Here is a 22,311-nt window from a genome sequence, read left to right on the forward strand (position 1 = left end):
GACCAACTTCTGTTGGTGAGAGAGACAAGCTCTGGAGCCAGGCAGCACTCTTCTTCAGGTCTGGGAAAGATCAGTGTTTCACAGCTAAATACAAAGTAGAACAGATTTTTAAGCATAAGGAGTTAACACCTGTTGCAAGCGACCATTCACAATGAAGTGGGGAAGTAACACCTCATCAGTCCTAGGACAAAGGGGGGTTAGTGAGTTACCATGTGGTGTAATGAGACATAAAACCAGTGTGTCTACTAAATCCATGATTTTTGGTATCTAGATGAATTTAAGCTCCCAGACTTGCCTTTTGAAGGTGTTGTGCAGCTTTCCTTTGAGGACTGAGAGGTCAGATATGGAATGATCCTTCTGTGAAAAGTGTTTGCTCCCAGGTGATAAGATGTTTTTGTCTTTTATCATTTTTCTGTGGGAGTTCATTTGAGAGGATAGCAATTGTCTAGTTTCATCCACATAGTTGTTGAGGCATCTGATGCACTGGATGAGGAACAGCACATGTTGTGATAGGCATACATAGGAGCCATGGATCTTAAAAAGGTGTGTGGGGGTGGGGGGAATTGATCATGAAGCACTGGAGATACAGCTTTTTGGTTTTGCATCTATTGTTATGGCAGGGTCTGGTGCCTCTTTGAGTTGGTGTGTCCTGGTCTGTGGGGAGTTTGCTTCTGATGACAAAGAGCTTGGCAAGGTTGGGGGGTTGCTTGAAGGGCAGAAAAGGGGAGAGGTTCAGGAAAGATTTATTTCCGGATGTGGTCCCCATCATGTGATGTTTGTTAAGGATTTCACTGTTTATTTTTTTCCTGAAGCAATCAATGTAATGTTCAAGTTTGAGGTTTTGTCCACTAGTTGGTGTCCAGTCAGATGATTCGTTTTTCTTATGACTTAGCGGGGACATGGTAGTTGTGGGTGGTGGTGTCTTTCTTGTGAAAGAATTCTTTGAGGCAGGGTTGGGGAAAGAATTCATTTAGTTCTCCACATTATATGGTATCAGGTTCTGAGGTGGGGAAGAAGTTCAATCCTTTGGAAAATACAAATAATTCAGCTCTAGTTAGGGGTAGTCTTAATAGGTTGATTATATTTGGGTGTTGTGTAGAATCCATGTGGTGGGTCCTGGTGTCATGGTTTCTCCCAGAGGTGATGTTTTGTAGGTTGTGGAGTTGTAGTTAATTTCACTTTTTGCTTTTATTAACTCACATTGACTTAGGGAGGAGCACTGCCATGCTGAATGAAAGCTGGCCAAAAGACCACTGGCAAATGGCAATGGATGAAGGTGAGAGGATGTGCCTAGGAGGTACAGCCTCCTCTAGCTCTACCTCCCTACCTCTATTCCTAGGCCAAACACCGGATCACGACTGTGCCCCTCTTGGCAAGATGAGCCAGGAACCATTTGAGACAGTCCCACCACAACTATCATAGTAGCCATGATATTCTGAGCAGATCATTGGACAATGAAGTCACCAAACACAGTTAGCTCAAAGAGTTAAGTATGCGCAACCCGGGGGAGATGTTCTGGCAGTTTTAATGTAAAAACCAAGGATGGAGATGAATTAATTTGAACGGTGCACAGGGGTATCATTAGGAGTAATGGAAGAGAATTTAAAAAAAAAAACCACCACCACACATTTAGGATGAATATCAGAAAAAAAAAAAACTTACTAGCAGAGACATATATTAGGCCATGTAACAGTCTTCCAGTGAAAATAATGGAAATCCTATCATTTGGGACATTTAAAACTAGATTGGTAAACATGAACTAGATTTCCCTTTATAAGGAAAGGATCCTCCACCATTTAAGCCAACAGGAGTTTTGACATTGACTTCACTGAGAGTAGGATCAGGCCCTAACTTCCTGATTCTATGCTGCTAATAAACAAAATACTGTAATAAATACCCTGACACTGGGAGGCAGTGAGATCTACTGGACAGGGTGCTAGGTTGGAACTTGGGAGGCCTAGGGTCTATTCCCAGGTCTTTTCCTGTCCTGCTGGATAACCTGAGGCAGATCATTTTGCCTCTCTGTGCCTTAGTTTCCCTACCTGTCATGTGAATAATGATACTGAACTGCTGCCTCAAGTGCTCTGAGATATATGGATGAAAAGGGCTATGTCAGAGCTAGGTATTCAAAAGGAGGAGAAGACAGCACGCCAAATTGATTATAAAAACATATCCCACTCTCCCAAATCTCATTATGCAACAGCCATCCTTCCATTGGCACATAAGGCAAAGGCCAATGAGGAGCCCCGTGGCATACAGTGAAGGAGCCGTGGCTGCCTTGCACGGTACATCACAGACTCTCAGCTGAACCTGTTACATGACCCATGGGAACAAACATTCCCTGAGCCCCTGGTTCGTGTTACAGTTTCGTACTGCACGCCTAGTGTGAGCCAACCATGGGGGGTCATTCTGAGGCGAACAAACAGGGCAGCCTGCAAGGTCCTGGGGTCACTTTCAGCTATTAGAACACAGTTATTTTTAAACCTATTAGTTAAGGGCTGGAGCTTTCACTTCGAGCCCATAAGGACACAGAGAACACTGCCTGGGTAGAACAGAAGCATAAATTCGTTTCTTCAAACTGCTTTTGAGGATGAGAGAGAGCTGACTCACAGACTCCGCAGGCGGTCGGGGCATTTGAAGGGTTAGGAATGTATGGAGGCTTTCAAGAGGAAGGAATCACCCTGAATTTGTTCATAGGCTTTTAGGAGTAGAAAAGTATCTCTGTGTAGGAGATCAGAAAAGCAGCCACCCTCATGTAGGCTCGTGTCATTCAGATATAGTGAGCCAGGACTATAGATGTGGTGTTGTTACTAAAACCTGACTTATAATTAGGGTGACCAGATATCCCGATTTTATAGGGACAGTCCCGATATTTGGGGCTTTGTCTTATACAGGTGCCTATTACCCCCCACCCCATGTCCCGATTTTTCACAGTTGCTGTCTGGTCACAATAATAATAATTTTAAGGACAACAGTAGAGAAACAGAGAGCAAGAAGGTAACTGAGAAAGGATATGATTAAGGCATTTGGAGTGGGACTCAGATCTAGGTTCAACTCTTAGGTCTGCCACCGATTTCCTGTGTTACCATGGGCAAGTCACTTAATTTCTCAATTTCCATCTATAAAATGGAAACAGTAATGTTTTCTCTGTGTATTTAGATAGATTGTAAGCTATTCCGAGCAGGGACTGTCTCATGTGTTTGGACAATGGGGCCCCGATCTCAGCTGGGGTCGCTCCATACCACTGGAATATAAATAATAATATTGTGAGCTACTCCTTTGCTGTTCATCAGAAATAAAAAGACATTCATTCAAAAACTGAAGTTAGTCCCTCCAGGGCCCAATCCTGCCTTCTTTGCACACCCACAAACTCCTAGCAAAGTCACTGAGAGCTGTGTGTGCAGGATGAATAAAAATCAATGATTTTTTTTATTTAAATCGAATTTTTGATCAAATGCTTTTTGAGGGAAAAAAACCTATCTAAAGATAATGTATCTTAAGTAAAACTATAGCTCAAACGTATCATCATGGAATAGGGATAATAAATTCTAATTCTATAGTATGAGACAATATATTCATGTAATGTTTAAGAAAAGTTTTTTAAATGAGTTCCAATAGTTCATGGATTAGGGACCCAATCTTATGGGGTTCCAGAGGCTTCTGTCTAGATATTTAGGTTAATCTTTCTATCTACCCAATGGGACTCAGTGCTCAGTCTAAAAGATACCATCAGAGATGCTTAGTTTTGCAGTTCTCAAACTGTGGATTTGTGTCTCCAGAGGTAACATGCTTGTTAACAGCAAAAATGTTTTTAAATAAATAATATATAGAGGTGAGAAATAACAGACTTCAACCCTATTGTCTTGCTGCAAATTTGTGTACACAGTCAATCCCTTACCTCTCTCTAAAAGTGCCAAGTTTCAAAAAGTTCAATGAATAGAAGATTGTTGGGGGCGGAACAGATCTGGACAAGGAGAAGAAATCTGGAGATAAATGTGAGAAGCAAGAGACATATGCTTGTTTTGTTTAAATATTATATGTTTGCTGTTGAAGAAAAAAAATCCAGAATATTTAACATTGTTGGTTTAGTTAAATAAAATTATTTAAAATGTCTGTCTGGTGATGTTCTCCTCCTGATACAGCATGGCAAGAAAATCCTCCAAATAATAATGATTAACCCGTTGAAGTGGAGATAGTTCACCTCTCAGTGACTTCATAAATATCTGCTTCAGTTACCTTTGGTAAATGAAATAATCAAACAATCATTCATTTTCCGATATAGCTGTAAAACTAATCTGAAAAGTTTTCAAAATAAATCACTGTTTAAAAATAGATAGTATGTATCTTCTAAAAATGAAACCTACATCTATCTCTGAATTGTGAAGAATATGTATTAAGGTTATAACAACCAACAAGAATGCATGTAGAAAACCATGATTAAATCGAGTCTTCCTGACTAGTGATTTAAATCATGATTTAAATCAATTTGATTTAAATCAAATCCACCCTATGTGTGTGTGTGCAAAGAAGGCAGAATTGGGCCACACACATGCATCTTATCTGGTCACTTTGGCAGTGGGCCTGTTTGTTAGGTGATGGTTACCCAGGTCCCCATGGGCGCTCCAGCACAATCTTCCCATCTACAACAAGCCAGATCTCAGCAGGCAAGAACACTGAGTCACTTTTTCTTTCACGTTCTTCCCTCTCCTCCCTGTCCCATTTTCCACTGCGGCTTCAGCCCATGGGGGCCGGAAGAACATGGTCTCCCCTAAGTTGCATGAACATGCAGCTCCATTGTCTGCTTCAAGCAGGATCAGCTTGTTATAACCTGTTTTTTCCAGCTATTTTAAGGGTGTGGTGGAGGAGTTTTGTGCCTGGCATGAAAGAATGGCAATGTCTTGCCCATGCAAGTGGGTTCTTTTGTGTTGGTTTGAAGAAAGGCCAATAGCTTTAAGAGACAGCTCATCATTCTAATACCAGAGCCTTTGCTGCTCTCTAAGGAACAAATTTAGCCCCCTGCCCCTTGGCCAATGAGGACCACCAGCAGCAGAATTGGTGTGGTTCTGCTGCAGGCATGATGCTATCAAGAGTGTACATACACTCTCTGCATGGTGCCCTGTTCTACACAAGCTCCCTACTCATTAGCACTTATGGGACAGGAGGGATACAGCATAGGTGGACTGAAAAGGGGTAGGCATGCCATGGTGAGGTCCCCTCGGTGGCTACTCCAGTCACTGGATTGACACCTCCCCTACCCGTTCATGAGTGCCTAACTTTCCTCTGGCAACTACAGCAACTGTTGACCCAGTACAGCAAAATTAGGGAAGTATTTAATCTATGTTTAGATGCCTTTGATGTAATTTAGTAGCTGGAAACAAGGAAGAGCCAGCACCATGTGACCAGCCCGCTCTGCCCACACTACCAGCAAGTGCTCTCTGGAACTCAGCTTGGAACCACTGACATGGAAGGCGAAACTACAAAATTTATGAATAAAAGTCAGAGTCAGTGTGGGAGGAGGTTGGACAAAAACTTAATCCGAACTCTGTCCACAATCCTGAACTCTAACCACAATCTCAGAGTAAACACTGAACATTTCTACTAACCTGATTAGTAGTGAAACAGTGACACCACTGACATTTTATTAAACTGCCATCATTTGGCTTCCCAGTCAACACCCTTCTGAGATGAATGGGGGCAGATCAAACCATCACAGAGCTACTTCCCGTGTCCTTGGGCTCAGGAAAACAGCACTGTATTTGTTCATGTGGGGAAAATTATCTTTGCAACCACAAAGACAGGAACTTAGGGTGAGACTTTCAGCAGAGGTAAATCAGCAGAACCTCAGGCCCCTCTATTTTGTTAATGAGGACTTAGATCCTGCAGAAATAGATGGGGCTGCACCAGAAGTGCTAGTCTGGCATAACTACCCAGTATCAGGAAAATTTGAGCCCTGCTTAGGACGATAACCCCAATACCCCTCTTCTACCCACCTACCATGATGGTGTGATTTGGAAACTTGGCATGGACAGTTTTCACAAATTCCACAAAGTGCTCTGAATATCCATTGGCCACATCCAGGCAGATGTACTTGATAAGGGGAATGGCCTCCAGGATACTTGTCAGCCTGTCCAAATCAGCCTTCCCACTGCCTGAGCTCACTGCTACATGCTGGAGAGACAGAGAGAGAAAGAGAAATGATCAGCAGCTCTTAGAAATCAGAGTAGTGCACAGTTCTTGCATCTGTTTCCCCCACCCTGGGAAAGCTTCCATGGAAAACCATGCTGGAAACTATCAAGTGCTCTGCTATGTAAAACCATACAGAAATAAATACCATAGCTGGACAAATCAATCAGTTACCCATACTTTGTTTTGAGGTACTTTCTTCAAGACAGCAATAGTGGCATATTACAAGCCCTATTTACATTTAAACTATCTACAAACTAATGTGAAATGTGTAAGTAGACTCTTTCATGGGCAACCATCATCATCTGAGTTGCCCAGATCAACAAAAACACAGAATCTTAACCAGTTTGTATTCTGGAAGGCAGAGTTGCAAACTTTGGGGATCCCTTAGAGAATAGGGCTCGGATCTGTCAATTCACTCAGTCCTCCCTTAATCTACCTCCTCATTATGTCCTCATAGAAAAAATAGCTTCCACAGCTGCTGGATCACAGAACCTCCTGCAGAGATACAAAGCTACAGAGATGACACTACTGCAATCACTATGCAACACAAAATGTGCTTTCAAGCTATCTATAAGATAGGTAAGTTAAGTGCCAAAGTGTTCAGACAGAGTATATTCCTTTGGGCCTACCTCTAATCTAGTACTATATATGAAAAAAAAACGTTGAACCTAAGTGATAGGTTGGCCTTCAGACAAGCCTCTCATAATGAAAATATCATTTAAAAATAAGCCACAGGTAATGACACACCTTGTGCAATGTAAAGAGAACAATGCCATGGGTATTATTTTCCATAAAGGAATGACTTTCATAACCCTGCGTGGGCTGCTTTAAGGCAGGGCAGAATGAGTTTATAATATGGGAATATACCTCAAGGCATTCTGGGTGATTGACTGCAAACAGTTTCCATTCTTCCAGAGAATAATGCTTCTGAATAGCAGTGAACATTGCATGCTAGAAAAAGAAAAGAAACAAGCAAACTGGTATTAACGTTCAAGTTAGTCATCGCTCCTTCCCCCATTCTGCAGCTGCAAACTTAGCACACTGACATGTCACAGGTCTTACTTTTATATTCATCTTGCTTCAAATAATAATGAATTACAGCTTGATCCTGATTCCTCTTCAGTGAGAGTTCAGAGTGCTTAGCACCTTGCAGGATCAGTGTCTAAATAAGCAATAATCTACCATTAAGTATGCAGTTGTTCAGTGTAGTCTCAGTTTCTTGCTCAACATGGATGTGTTGTGAGTCATGAGGCTAGAGGCCAATTAACTAATGACTTCTGATTGCAGTAGCTGTACTACTAGATAACCTGCATGATCAAAATCTTTGCAGCTAATCAGATTTCTCTTACATAATGCACAATTTATAAATAGAGTAATTGCTGCTCTGTTGTTTCTAAGTCATACAAGGTTGTAATGTTACTTAAGGGTTCTGATAATATCAATTCTATCCCCTCCCCCACTGGGGGCTGACCTCAACTAGCTACAGCCAGGTAAAAATTACCTGTGCCTTGTGCCCACTAGGCTTTTACATGCAGAGCGCTATCTTGGGTTAGGTATCTTGATGTGAAAAAACACCTCTTGCTGCAGTGAAGACATTGTCTTAAGTTTTTACAATCCTGTTCTTGATTTTATCACAGCGGTTCCCTTTGCATCCTAACTCCCAATGCACATATCTAAACTATGTAACTGCCTTATTACAGGACATTCTGTCACCAAATAAATGATTTCCCAGCTTTTGCAGAGAAAGATGAAAGTCAGCACTTACTTTAGTCATCACCTTTGCCATTTCAAACGTGCCCACGGTGTCCATATTTGCCACCATAATGGGGATCCCTGTGTATGTTTGTTTGGAGTTGCGGAATGTGAAGGTACGAACTAGATCTACCTGTGAGGAATGAATGCAAATTCTGGTAAGTACCTTTATACCAACAGAGATTATGCCCAAGCTGTCACAATTATATACGACACAGAGACAACAGGCGTTTTGCCACTGATTTCAGTGAGAGCAGAATTCAGCCCAGCCTCTCACTCATCCCCACAGTACTCTTGCTCTTACACATGCCATTGTTTTCTTCCATTGGAAGTATTCCCACCTTTGCCTCCCAGCTGAGAATGAAAATGTCATAAAACAAAATATTGTGTCTATGATAAGGAGAAGAGTCTTGTTGACATATAGGGAAGGAAGCTGGGAGGGGGACAGGAGGTAGGGAAGAAATTAAAATGAGAAGTGATAGGAGCTGATGGGAATACGGAAGGGTCAAGATGATTTTGAATTATTTTGTAAATAGGGCCTTACCAAATTCATGGCCATGAAAAACATGCCACAGACCATGAAATCTGGTCTTGTGTGCTTTTACCCTATACTATACAGATTTCACGGGGGTGGGGGCACCAGCTTTTCTCATATTGCAGCTCCTGACCCAAAAGGGAGTTGCAGGGGGTTCACAAGGTTATTTTAGGAGGGTTGCGGTATTGCCATCCTTATTTCAGCGCTGACTTCAGAGCAGGACCACCTGAGAGCAGTGGCTTTTGGCCAGGCGCCAAGCTCTGAAGGCAGTGCCCTGCCACCAGCAGCACAGAAGTAAGTGTGACAATACCATACCATGCCACCCTTACTTCTGCACTGCTGCCTTTAGAGCTGGGCGGCTGGATAGTGGTGGTTGCTGACTGAGGGCCCAGCTCTGCAGGCAGCAGCGCAGAAATAAGGGTGGCAATACCATACCATGCCATCCTCGGCAGTGCTGCCTTCAGAGCTGGGTGGCTGGAGAACAGCAGCTGTTGGCCAGGTGCCCTGTTCTGAAGGCAGTGCTCTGCCAGCAGCAGCGCAGAAGTAAGGGTGGCAATACCATACCATGCCACCCTTACTTCTGAGCTGCTGCCTTCAGAGCTGGACAGACGGATAGTCATGGCTGCTCACTGAGGGCCCAGCTCTCCAGGCAACAGTGCAGAAGTCAGGGTGGCAGTACCATACCATGTCATCCTTACATCTGTGCTGCTGCTGGTGGCGGCAGCTCTGCCTTCAGAGCTGGGCTCCTGGCCTGCAGCCATTGTTCTCCAGCTGTCCAGCTCTGAAGTCAGTACCTCCGCCAGCCGCAGCACAGAAGTACGAGTAGCAGTACTGCAACCCCCCTACAATAACCTTGTGATGCCCCCACAACTCCTTTTTGGGTCAGGACCCCTACAAATTACAACACCCTGAAATTTCAGATTTAAATAGCTGAAATCATGAAATTTACAATTTTTAAAATCCTACGACTCTGAAATTGACCAAAATGGACGGTGAATTTGCTGGGGCCCTATTTATAAATGATTAACCTCTCAGCAGTTTGTCAACCTATACAGGCGAGTTTCATCTTACGCGCATTTAACATGCGCAAATTCAGCTTTGCGCGGTCGGCAAAAACAAAAAAGAGAAAAATAACAATTTAAATACCCAAACCTGTAGTGCGGATGATTCCGCCTGCCATTACACTCAATGTAATTTTGACTATACGCGATTTTCGCTTTGCTGGCTGACAGCGGAACATAACCCCAGCGTAAGATGAGACACGCCTGTACTGATATTTTTTCCTACTCTTTCATTTAAAAATGGGGTGAAATCCTGGTTTCACTGGCAAAACTCCCACTGACTTCCTTGGAGCTAGGATTTCACTCCTGACCTTTAGTGAAAAGTAGAAGCATTATAATAACTTGAAGTTGTTTCCCATGAACTCAGGGACTGTCTTTTTGTTCAGTGTCTACAGTGTATGTTCATTGTGCCGCACAATAGAGTTCTGGTTGTAACTACTGCAATACTAATAATATATAAACAACCACCACCATATCCTGGGCAAATAAACGGAGGCCTTTGGCCATTTGTTTGTTATAAATATGTTAGCCTTCAGCCTCAGAGTTTATTCAACCCAGGAAACTGTATTACTTTCTAAACAATTCTTAAATACAGTAACTCCTCACTTAACGTCCTCCCGCTTAGCGCTGTTTTGAAGTTAGGTCGCTGCTCAATTAGGGAACATGCTAGTTTAAAGTTGCATAATCCTCCCTTATAATGTCATTTGGCTGCCTGATCTGTCCACGGCTTGTAAGATTCTGTGGAAGAGCAGCGACTTTACAAGGGAGCATTGCACAAGTTCCGCTTCTCCGCCTCCTCCCCCTCCCTCCCAGCTCTTCCCCCACCGCCAAACAGCTGTTTGGCAGCACTTAGGACTTTCTGGGTGGAGGGGAAAGGAGCGGGGATGCGGTGTGCTCCAGAGAGGAGGTGGAGTGGGGGTGGGAAGAGGCGGCCTGGAGCATCCCCCGGCAAAGTCGGCGCCAGTTCTTCTCCGGGGACACTGCCACTGCTGCTGCAAAGGTGCTTCCTAGTGTCCTTGCCTGCAGCGGGCTATGCCTGTGTGGGGTAAGCCAGGGGCACTTCTCAACCACAGTACAGTACTGTACAGTATATAATGCCTTTTGTCTGCCTAAAACAAAATTTCCTTGGAACCTAACCCCCCATATTTACATTAAATGTTATGGGAAAATTGAATTTGTTTAACATCCTTTCACTTAAAGTTGCATTTTTCAGGAACATAACTACAATGTTAAGTGAGGAGTTACTGTACAAAGAGCATCTCCCTCATTTAGTACTCCCCAATAGAAAATGTTAACATAAACACACAATATTAAGACATTGGGTTAATCTGTGAAGTATCTCCCCACATACTGCTGAGACTCCTTCACTGGTCTTTACGTTTTCCATTCTTCAGCCTTCACCTGAGAGATGCTTCAAAGAACTGAAATGAGGTAAAATGCCCACCACCAGATAACATAAGAACACCGGATTTTGACAATTTACTTACAGGCTCTTAGAGCTCCAAAGTCAGGTGTTATCAAACTTTTTCACAATGCAAACCACATTATTTATTATTTCAGCAGCAGTCACAGCTGAGTACCTTTTGTGTTAGGCTCTCCAAACACGTAACACGGAAAGGAAAGGTTCTTCCCCGAAGAGCTTACAATCCAAATAGGAGCTTACATCTTAATAGAGAGAGTGCCTTGCAGATCAACTCCCATTCCATTTACAATCATATAGATCCACCCAGCCTCCCATTTGCAATCACATAATATTCATATGGCAATTTCTGCCACATCCCACATGGGAAAGCTAATATTAGCAAAGCATTTAATGTATTTGTACTTCTTTTAATGCAAATTAGAAGCTGGGGGCAGGAAGAGATAACAGAGCACAGTCTGAGAACCACTGCTCTCAACTAATATACAAGCCAACGTCCATTCAAATGAACATGAAAAGAGGGGGAAAGGAAATGCTCATATGGAGAGCACCAAGACACAGGGCAAGACGTGAACCAGTGCTTGAACCACAAGACCTTTCTTCTTCCAGGGAGACTCACTTCCACTTCTTATTCCATCTCTGAAATGACCCTAGGTGCTGCGTGTCTTTCTCAAATTACTCTAGGTGTACAATGACATTTCCAGGGATAACGCTGTATTGACAGGGGTGTTGTGGAGGAAGCTTGCAATCCCTCCACCAATGAGGCTCTTTTTCTGTTATCTAGAGAGAAGACTTCAGTCTCCATGGCTGTTAATCCAGCAACTTTTCACCAATGGGAAAGTACACTTAGAAAAAAATTATCTACTGTGAACAGGCTGCCCCATTTTTCCAGGAATGAGGGTACCAGTAGCAGCCACACTGCAGTGTGCGGATTACCCTACCTTGCAGGAAATGAGTTTTGACATGAAGGTAAGTGGAGGAACAAATCTCTCTGTCTCATGCAGCTCTCCAGCCTTCTTTCAGTTTACAATTTTAAACTAATGGCTAGTCTTCTTGAAAGATACTGGATTGGCAACCATCAAAATGGAAGGGCCTGAGGATAAAATCCAGCACAGGCAGCAGCAGTGTAAGCTTTGTCCGATAAGCATATCTCAGCCTGAAACTGGACTGACCTGTAAGAGTGCGAGAGTGGTGCAGCCTCCATACTATGCTGGCCCTGGCCCCTCTCCTAAGAGTGCCAACATGAGGCTTAGTGCCACCTGTGGTTTTGTCATGTGCCACCCACCCAGCAGAGATGAGAGATGAAATTAATATTGGTCATATCTGGAATATTAGCGATATTTGAGTTTGGACAAATATCCACCATACCCTGCTTTACTGATGTTCAAGGTACTCAGAAAAAGTAGCCATATGGCATACAGATCAATGCTGCATTAGCTCTGCCTGATCCTAAATCATAGTGCAGGCAGAAGGGAGCACTGATCAATGTGTACCTTGTTCTTAAAGACCCAGCAGATATTGGGCTCTTCCCCCGCCCTCCCCCCGATCAGACAGTGTGGGGTGAAAGGAGGAAAAGGGAGAAAATGCATTCTCCTGTGCACTGTCTCCTCGCTGGGGATGGCTAAGAGGAATGCACCATTGGCTTAGCCGCCACTCCTGTGCTCTAGTGGTCAAGGTGAAAGAAGGACCCATTTCCCTCAACTACGTTGTCTGTGCAGGGAAGGGAGAGAAGACGAGAAATCAGACAGTGGCCAAGTCCAGCAGCAGAGTTGGGCCTGCCTGACTGCCAAACCCAAATGCAAATGTTGGGACCCATGCACATCTCTGATTCCCCCAAATAACTGGAGTGAGACCACGGATTCACTTCAGCGAGGACACCCACAACCATCTGATGCTAACAACTTCCAGTTACTCCCAACCCAAGTTTGATTTCAAATCCATGCCCTGTGGGTGAATGATTCTGTACGCTAGCAAGCCCCTGGCCCATGCAACTCCCCCTCCCTACCCACACCTTTTTTTTCAAAATCTGAATTCAAGCTTCTGAATTTTGGTTCCCTCTCTCTAAAAGGAGGGAATAACTCCAGGAAGCAAAGACAAGGCAAAGTAACAAGAATAAAAAAAAATGACACTGCAGACCAGCCAGGGAAAGGAATGTACAACGCCCAATTTGCCATGCTGTACTGCACTACGCTGTCCCTCTGTGAAGGTGACTTACTCCCAGCTATTAGGTAAAGTGCTGTCTGTGTAGAATAAGATATTCAAACTGCATAGCTAGGTACTGTTAATTTAAATTTCAAAGCATCAGCTGCCTTGTTGGGTATCAGGCACTGTAGTAAGCAGCCTCTGTTGCCTGGCCAGTGCTATTTATTTATGCTCTTGTTTTGAAGCAGGACTGGGGCTGTTTCAGATTTGGCTCTCAGAGGTACTGTCAGTTTCTGTTGCTACAGCCTCAGTGAGGGTGTCTAATTTCTTAACCTTCATCAGCTTTCACTGAGCCCTCATGACATGCGCTTTTCTCACATGAAATGCTTTTCACTGTTCATCATGCTCTCTGAGGTAACCCTCACTTACCAGTCCTGGTTCTTCTAGCATTTCCCCTTCCCATCAACCCTTCCTTCCCCCATGCATGGACAGCTAATATACAAAATCCTGCATTAAAATAAATAAATGAGGCCCTCGGCCTCGCAGCCCACAGCTCCACCTGTTTGCCAGGCCACTGCATTTAATTTTAAAGAGGAATCTCCACGCTCCTTAAGTGAACTACTGAAAGTGGTCAAAGGTGGTCCTTGCTTATGAGGGAAGAACTAATAAGGGCAATGAGTAAATTAGCCCAGGATACCATTATTACTGAGTTGAAAGGGAGCACTACTCAAGTTATCACACAGAGATAGACTCTTTCGCCTTATTCCTGTATTCTTCTTGGTGAAATGCTTCTGCTCGGATTAGCTCTCAGAATTCCTGCCCACAACAAATCCAGCCACCTCTACTGTTGACTCCTTTCCCTCCTGATCTCATTCTTCTCACTACCTCCTTTGCCCCATGCTGAAGGCTGAATCCTCCCTCCCTTCCCCAACCCGATGCAATGCCTGTATTGATCACATGGTATTCAACATCTGGGGTGAGGTGGGGTGAATGGTGTCACAAGATGAGGCGGCCATGTTTGGTGTGAGTTCCTAGCGCTGCAGAGTGTTGTGGGGGTTTCCCGTAATGAGTGTTCAGGTTTCTGAGAGAGAACCATGCAGACGTTAATGGAAATGCTTTGACTGGCTGATAATGATCCTCAGTCAGATGACTGAGCGGTGCATATGCTGCAGTTACTGAGCCCCACCTCCGCTGTGCCGATGCAATTACACACCCAGAACTGCTCAGCCTGCAGGGATTTTACATAACGGAGAAGGAAGCGGCCAGTTCATAGGTTGCCGGCTGAACAGGATCCCAGCCCGCTGACAGGCAGAGCCAATTCAGTGGCACCACGGCATTAAAAATCCCTCCTCCTGCTCTGTTAATAACTGGGGCCTCTCCATCAGCAAATTTTGTATTGATTGGCACGTGCATCTCCCCCCGCGCGGTTTGCTGTTGGTTTACTTGCCAGATTCAAGGGCAGGCCGGGACGCCTGGTTTGTAACCAGACCCCCGGGAAGGGGAAGTCTCCCGCTGCTGGGTTAGCGGCGCTCCCGAGCCCTGCGCGCCGCAGGGGAATTACACGCTGGGTCACCTTCTCTCCCCCCACCCGGGGCATTGCAAAACCCCGCGGATGCACCTGTCGGGGGAAAGCAGCGCCTGCCGCCAGGTCCGAGCGCTGAGCTCTGCACCGCTCCGCGAGCGGCGGACGCCTTTCCGAGCAGGGCTGCACAGGGGCCGCCCCCCCGCGCTGCAGAAAGCTCGCCTGCAATGTGGCTTCAGCTAAGTGACCCCCCCGGCTGTCTGTTCAAACGGGGTGCGGGGGCGGGTTCCCCGGGTAACCCTGCGCCGCCTGGGAAATAAAAACACCCGCGAGAAAGCAGCTGCGAAGTTAACGCTACAGAATGCGCCCCCCCCCAAGCACGCTCGGTTTGAATGCCCCCACCTCGGCTCTGCTTTTGAGGCTGCTTCTCTTAGGTCTGAGCAGGACGTCATGAAAGTCCAGTTTAAGATCCGAGTCTACGTGGGGCATCTCGCCGGGATTGAGGTGGGGGGCGCGGATGCGCTTTCTCGCTGCCGCCGGTCCGCGCCTGGTGCCGAGCCGAGCCCGCTCCCTTTGCAGGGAAGGGTTTTATAGGGCGCGGAGAGCCCGGGGCTGGTGCTCAAGCGCCCGAGCTTTATTAGGAGAGTCACTCACACGGGGCTGGTTTTAGCACGCGCCGCTGCACGGCACAATGGCAGCTGCTCCTCGTCCTCCCCTGCCCGCCCGTGGGGCTGGGGCTGGGCGTGGGGCGGCGTGTTGCTGCAGAGCGCTGCCGCAGGGCGCTCCGGGTTCCGCGGAGGGGGTGCGTGGGCAGGAGCGGGGCGTCACACACCGGAGAGTGCATGTGGGTGGCAGCTGGCGAGCTGGAGCCGGGTCCTGTTAGGGGCGAACCAAGGGGCCAGGAGGAAGCTCCCGGCACATGTGACCAAGCTCTAGCCATATATAGCGATCCGCCCTGCGGGAAGCAGGGTCTCCGTTGTGTGTGTTACTCCGGCTGGGCTGTTCCGTAGGGCAGCCGCCCAGCGAGCCCCTTATCAAACGTCACTTGTGTCACTGACGGCTCAGGCTTTACTCCCTTCCCTTCTTTGAAGCTGCATTCCCCAGCAGAGGAAGACTGGGCGGCTGTGGTGCCCGTGCCCTGGTATCGCCACACGAGTGCTGCTTGTTTTAAATGGAGCCAGTCATCCGGCGGGTCTTGTTTAGTGTTTCTTTAACATTTTTGCAGCTCCTTTGTTTAAGATTTCGGAAAAACTGCGCCCCTAGTTCCTCCAGCACTTGGCATTAGGGCCTGACCTAATTTCCTCTCTTCTGAGGCTGTCATTCAGGTTTAGGCTTCAGTAGCTGGATAGTCTCTTGTCCTTCCTTCTGACTGCTGGTTTTCCCCTCTTTGACCTTTCATTCTGTGCCCTCTGCTGTAGCCTTCACACAGGAGAGCAGCTCGGAGAGTATAGTGTATGGCACTTAAGAGAAGTGAGGGTGTGAAACTCCTCCTCTGCTGGCTATGCTTACTGAAGCCAATGCTCTATGCATCCAAGAGAGGAGAGTGACCTGCCAGTGGTGCACAAGCATAATTAAGCTCTCGGCCAAGTAATGGTGGAGTCCTGGAGGGAAGCCATCCTCTTGAATCTGGAACCCTACAAAACATTGGGAAGCTCAGATCTGGACCTGACCTTTGCAGTTAATCCCTATCTCTTTATAAAGGGCTGACCAAAACCTGGCCATCCCTGAGCTGAGGTGAAATTCAGAAATGACCCAAGCTTTGCAGCTCAGGCCCATGTTTATTTACCAGGCTGAATTGTGTAACTCATACCTGACAGGAAAAGTGATGATGAGTGAAGTGTGGGAACTGTTACACAAACTGATGTGTGTTTGTAGAAATGTAGATGAAACCTGCAGCTGGTTGATTACAGCATATCAGTAGCGCCATCAATCATTTGGAGTTTCCTTTGTACATACGCCCCAATTTTGGTGGGTATGGGGAAGCAAGGGAGGGTACTTTAGGCCCTCTCAAATATCAATTAGGCTGAAACTTGGCTTATTTATTATCTATTTATTTAAAATATTAGGAGCTGTTAGACAAGTTTAAATGAAAAAAAGCTCTATCGTAAAGAAATTAGATTTGGGGCCCATTCTGCTTCCATTAAGATAGGCGGAGTACAGGATTAACTGACTGAAATTCTATGATGTGATACAGGAGGTCACACTAGTTCATCAGAGCAATCCCTTCTGGACTTAAAGATCTATTAAACTAGAGTCAATAGCAGTTTTGCCTCTGATTTTGGTGGGAGCAATATAAAGCTTATGTTGCCCATGGCTGGAGATTGGAACATGCTGTTCAGCACTGGCTTCTTTTTCCAAGCAAAAAGTAGATGTGTTGCACAGCCACATGACACTGCCTTCTTTATCTCCAAATTGCACACAGCCCAGCAGATCCCCTGCCCTCAGCATGGCTCTTATGGCAGTGGTTGCTGGTGTCTCCCAGATAAATCAATATTGCTGAGCACTGTGGACCAAATTTTCAAAAGTAGCCACTAATTTTGGGTGTCTCCATTTTTGGGGTGTCCAACATGAGAGAGGGAAATAAGGTGCAGCTACACTGAAACTGTTGGCTTGTCTACACTGCCCCATAATTCAGACTAGGAGGTGTGAATAGCAGTGCACACCAAAGTGCTGTGCTGTAAGTCCTCCATGTGGACACTGTGGGTCATACGTGCTGGAAATAGGGGTGCTGCTGCACCCATTGGCTTGAAGTAGTAATAACAACCCAAATACATGGTTTCTGCCATCAGCACCCCCACTATAAAAATTGTTCCAGCACCACTGCTGCAGGCGCAAACTTAAAAGTTCCTAGTTCATATTAGTGTAATCATCTTCAAACAGAATTACGTTAATGTGAACCATGAACCTTTTATTTCATTCCTGCAGCATCCACACAGAGGCATTTCAACTCAGCACTTTGGTGCACACTGGTATTCATACACCCCATAGTCTGAACTGTGGGGCAGTGTAGGCATAGCCTGTGACACATATCTTTTAGAGAGGCATCTCACCTCAATTTAAAGACTTCACATGATGGAGAATCTACCACATATCCCTTTGTTTGCTGTTCCAATGGTTAATTGCCACTGTTAAAAAAATTGTCCTTTATTTCTGGTTTGAATGCCTTTTTCTCTATTACAGAACCCTTTAATATTACATATTTTCACCCTGCGTAGGTACTTATAGACTGTGAACGGGTCATCTCTTCGATAAACTAAATAGATTGAGCTCCTTTGGTTTCTCACTTTAAGACATGATTACCAAAACTCTAATTATTTTTGTAGCTCTTTTGTGAACTCTCTCCAATTTTAAAGTGTGGACACCAGCTAGGACACAGTGTTCAATTAGTAGTGGTCATCACTGCTGTCGACAAAAATAATATCACCTCCCTACTCCTACGTGATATTCCCCTGTTTATACATCCAAGGCTCAAGTTAGCCCTGTATCTTGGGAGTGGCATGATGGAAGAAAACTTCTGAACTGCTTTATCAGAAAAGATCAATGGTCAGTCTCATCTAGGATGCTGTCTTCTGACATTTCTCTATGCCTCATGCTTCAGAGAAAGGTGAAAAAATGCATCATAATAATGTGCAACACTATGGCTCAGAGAGAATCATCTTCCTTACTCCAGTTGGTGATTAACTGAAGCTGGAGGAGTACTGGCCCTTGTGATTTTTAGCCTCATTGGTGTAACTACACATGGTTATTTATTTCATAGTAAAGACGAGCCTAAACCACAAATTTCAGATCCTGATCTGAAGTCCTCCTAGAATTCAGGGTGTTGCAGGCCTGGGGTTTTGATCTGGCCCATTTTATAGTCAGGGTCGGGTGCAACATTCTGATCTGAATTACCCTAAAACTGGGTGTGTGTAGGTCTAGGAGGTTGGTCCAGGTGCCACTTTCATTTATATTTGTTTATTTTTTAATCTTATTATGCAGTTTTCATCACAACTTATTTTCACAAGTTAATTATATACTGCATAAAAAGTACTCCTTTGAATCCAGTTTCAGTTTGTTTTTAAGTGAGCAAATTAACCTCTTCGTCAGCCAGTTGCGATTCCAAAATATTGAAAAATGCATGGGATGACAATCCTAGCAAAGTCTGAGTGCTTCAGAGCTTTGGAGTCTCCTGAGCACTGAATGACTAATGAGAATGTCAACAGAAAGCCAGGCCTTGATTGTCACAAAAGATGCATTGAGATACTTCTCTTAACTTATTTGTAAAATTGTGGACTTGGTCCTCACGTCAGGACCACAGTTGCCAACTTTCACATGGTAAATAAGCACCCCGACTTTCACAATAAGCTAATCTCATTTCAAAACAAGCCGATCCCTAAGAACCCCAACACTCTGTGGGACTAGATCACCCCAGCATGCAGTCTGGGACCTTGGTGGGCCTGCTGTGCACTCCTGACTCTCTCCCCGCCTTGCCCCAGCTTGCGCCCCCTTGCCCCTGCTTGCCGGGAGCCAATCAAAAAAAAAAAAAAAAAAAGACGCAACAAGCTATAAGCCAAAAACTAGCCAACAAGCAGTTTACATGCCAATTAAGCCAAAAACAAGCCCAATTTCTGCATTTTTTTCGCAGGTTTGACATGTCTGGTCGCGACCTGTGCTCAGCACCGGACATGATCGGCTTTAGACTACTGTTATGCATACCCAGTCTTGGGGCTAGCCAAAGCCAAGTCTTTGCCAAGGGGCATTACCGGAGCATTGAAATGCTCTGGCCAATCTCTTCCCTGCCCAACCCCCTGCTATGGAGATTGCAAAGGTTGCACCTGGGGATTCCCCCATCCTTAGATGGCTGGGTAAGCCAGCTTTACAACCCCTTTGCACTGGTGAAGTTGTCCAAAGGGGTCATGGAGCCAGGACCTGGACCTACAAGTTTACAAGACTACATGGTGAGGAGTAAGTCCTTTTGTTTATTATACTAATTATATTATATTTATTTATTAACTTTATAATTACTACACATCACTGCTTTCATCTGAGGATCTCAAAGGGCCTGACAAACATTTTTAATTAATTAAGCTACACAGCACCCTAATGAAGCTTTATACCCATTTTACAGATGAGAAAGGTACAGAAGGCCGAATGCCAGGATGAAGTAAATCATTGTTTACGCTACACATTGGTATCCTGATTACGATCTCACACTGGTTTTATACCAGTTGAACTCTATTGACTTCAGGGGGTTATGCCTGATTTACACCTGTTGGTGGAGAAGCAACCCCAACATGTAAATTCATCAGATGCAAGTGGCAAAGCAGTGTAATTTACAGTGATTTGACATTCAGTAGGTATGCAAAATGAGTGGTGTTTACACCAAGTTGGCATGCTGTGGACAACAAATACAGCAGGCACAGATTCCTATTTACATCAATAGGAATTGTAACCATGAAACCAGAGTGGAATTTGGCCTAGAGAAATTAAGTTACATGGCCACAGTCACATAGCAAGTCAGTGGAAGAGCTGGGATGAGCAGCCAAGAGTCCTGGCTCCTAGTCCTCTTTGAAGGGATGAGCACACAGTTATTCATTTTCATGAGATGCAGCATAATCTATGTAACAAATCTTTCTCACCAAGTAATAATTTGGATTCTCAAATAAGAATAAAAGATTGATTGTTGGACTAATGTTCAGTCTCAGAGATAAACTAGTGGTGGTCTTAAACACAGAGGGGCTTGGACTGAGGTTCTGAACACGGAGCTCTGCAAACCTGAACTCCTCCTGCCACCTGCTCTGCAGGTGTACGACTTTGTGTCAACACATCCCAATGTGGTGACTCTGCATCGTAACTTCACAAGGTGAAACATCTGCCAAATCAAACACAGAAACGTTTGAGTTCAATGCAGCAGATTTGAATGTATATTTGCACCTAAACCCATTCCTAGAAAGCCCCTAGGAACTTATATCCATGGGATATGCCTGTTGGGACAGGATAATATTAGAGTCAATGTACACTGTCAGGCTGGAGGGAATTTTGCATCTGTGGGTGATTTTACAGTACATCAGTGGCCCCCAAACTGTGGGGCTTGCCCCTAGGGGGGCATGGAGGAATGTTCAGGGGGGCATGGTGGGGCATGGACCAGCCCCCACAGGGGGAAGGGAGGGAGCTCTGCCCTCAGCTCCATTCCAGCCCTGTCCCAAGCCCTAGTGACAGCTCCTGGCCACGGCCCCTGGCTCCCAGCCATGACTGTGGCCCTGACTGCATCCCCTGCTCCCAGCTGAGGCCCCAGCTGCAGTGCTGGCCCCACTCCCAGCTGTGGCCCCTGGCCCTGGATCCTGACTGTGGCTCCCAGGTGGGGTGCGGACTAGGTAAGGGGGGGCCAAGGATAGAGAAGTTTGGAGACCACTGCAGTACATACTATAATATGAAATTAATGATACTATAACAGTCTTAAGTCTGAATTTCTTTTTCTGCTATGTTGCTGTCTGCCTTTTAATATTGTTTTAAGTTTTTATAACTTATAACAACATGCTGTCTGCTTTTATACTATATAGTATTTATACAAGATTGTTGTCTGCTTTTATTTCCTATGGAATTATTTTTCTTCCATGGCTTTTATTGAGTTGTAAATTCAGCCTCCAATCTTCGTTTTCCTTGAGCAAGGCAGTTACAAGATTTTATGGTGCATTGAGAAAGAGATCTGCTCAATCCACTGAGGGAAAAGAGATTAAAATACTGAAAGCTTGTTTCCATCCAATCCAAAATCCCTGTTTGGTTTGGTTTGGTTGTTTATGAATAAGGCTCAGGACACAGACTTTTAACTCAGATTATTTTTTCTATGGGTTTGTGCCCAGTCTCTGTGAAAATGAGCACACTATGCTGTCTGTGCGAAACAAAATAAATTAATAGTAATTCATTAATAATAAAAGCATTCTGGAACTAAGTGGCACATTGTCTGCATCTTGTGCCTTTTCCTTTATATTTTTGCTTTGTGTGAAAATCTTAATACAAGTTTAAAACTAAAAAGAAGATCTTATCAGACGAGTCTGTGCAATAATCTCTATTAATGTTTTTCATCAAAGTTTTACCCTGCATTATAAAAAGAGGTTAATTTGGATGCCCAATAGCCCCACCTACTGACAACAGATACCACATTCTTATAATGGATTATTATTACTATAAAATGTTAGCTGTGTACCAAATGCCTGTTTATAAATATTACAGTTAAGAAACAGAACCACCACCACCACCCACATTAATCGATAGATAAGTATGAGATTTCACGCCCACAAAAGCCAAAACAATTTATAATGAAATTTCTCACAGAAACGTTAAACCTCCCTCCTCTTTTGACATGTATTAGGATGACTAGTGGTGGACCACGCAGGCATGGTTTTGCTTTTACAGAACCTAGGTTGCATTTTGTCTTGAGAAAACCAAGACTGGCTTGTATCCTTGTTCCATTTTAAAATTCCAGGGAGTGTAGATAAAAACGATGGCATTTTATAATCACATAACACATACCACAATAACACCACATGCAACCTTTCAGAAGTAGTGTGCCGAGTCTTCATTTATTCACTCTAATTTAAGGTTTCGCGTGCCAGTAATACATTTTAATGTTTTTAGAAGGTCTCTTTCCATAAGTCTATAATATATAACTAAACTATTGTTGTATATAAAGTAAATAAAGTTTTCAAAATGTTTA

The 22,311-nt window shown here is 44.6% G+C and overlaps 1 protein-coding gene across 6 annotated transcripts in view; it reads right to left on the reverse strand.

The window, feature by feature from the left end:
* The window catches only part of GMPR (guanosine monophosphate reductase), a 55,200-nt gene extending 34,736 nt beyond the window's left edge, over nt 1-20,464 (reverse strand). For 2 of the 6 annotated variants that reach the window (XR_005593185.1, XM_039521473.1), the window contains exons 1-4: nt 15,021-15,504; nt 7,952-8,071; nt 7,054-7,137; nt 5,995-6,168 (exon numbers count right to left, since the gene is read on the reverse strand). Coding sequence is in view for 5 of the 6 variants with exons in the window: in XM_039521473.1 (XP_039377407.1) it covers nt 5,995-6,168; nt 7,054-7,137; nt 7,952-8,071; nt 15,021-15,107 (465 nt within the window). In the remaining variant the exon portion in view is untranslated. Of the gene's footprint in view, nt 1-5,994; nt 6,169-7,053; nt 7,138-7,951; nt 8,072-10,840; nt 10,956-15,020; nt 15,513-20,372 lie in introns of those variants that run through there. The other 4 variants (XM_039521475.1, XM_039521474.1, XM_039521477.1 and 1 more) reach the window with 4 other exon arrangements.
* Between the last annotated feature and the right edge of the window lie 1,847 nt (nt 20,465-22,311).

Source organism: Mauremys reevesii, linkage group 2 (genome assembly GCF_016161935.1).
Source record: "Mauremys reevesii isolate NIE-2019 linkage group 2, ASM1616193v1, whole genome shotgun sequence".
Taxonomy (NCBI): domain Eukaryota; kingdom Metazoa; phylum Chordata; order Testudines; family Geoemydidae; genus Mauremys; species Mauremys reevesii.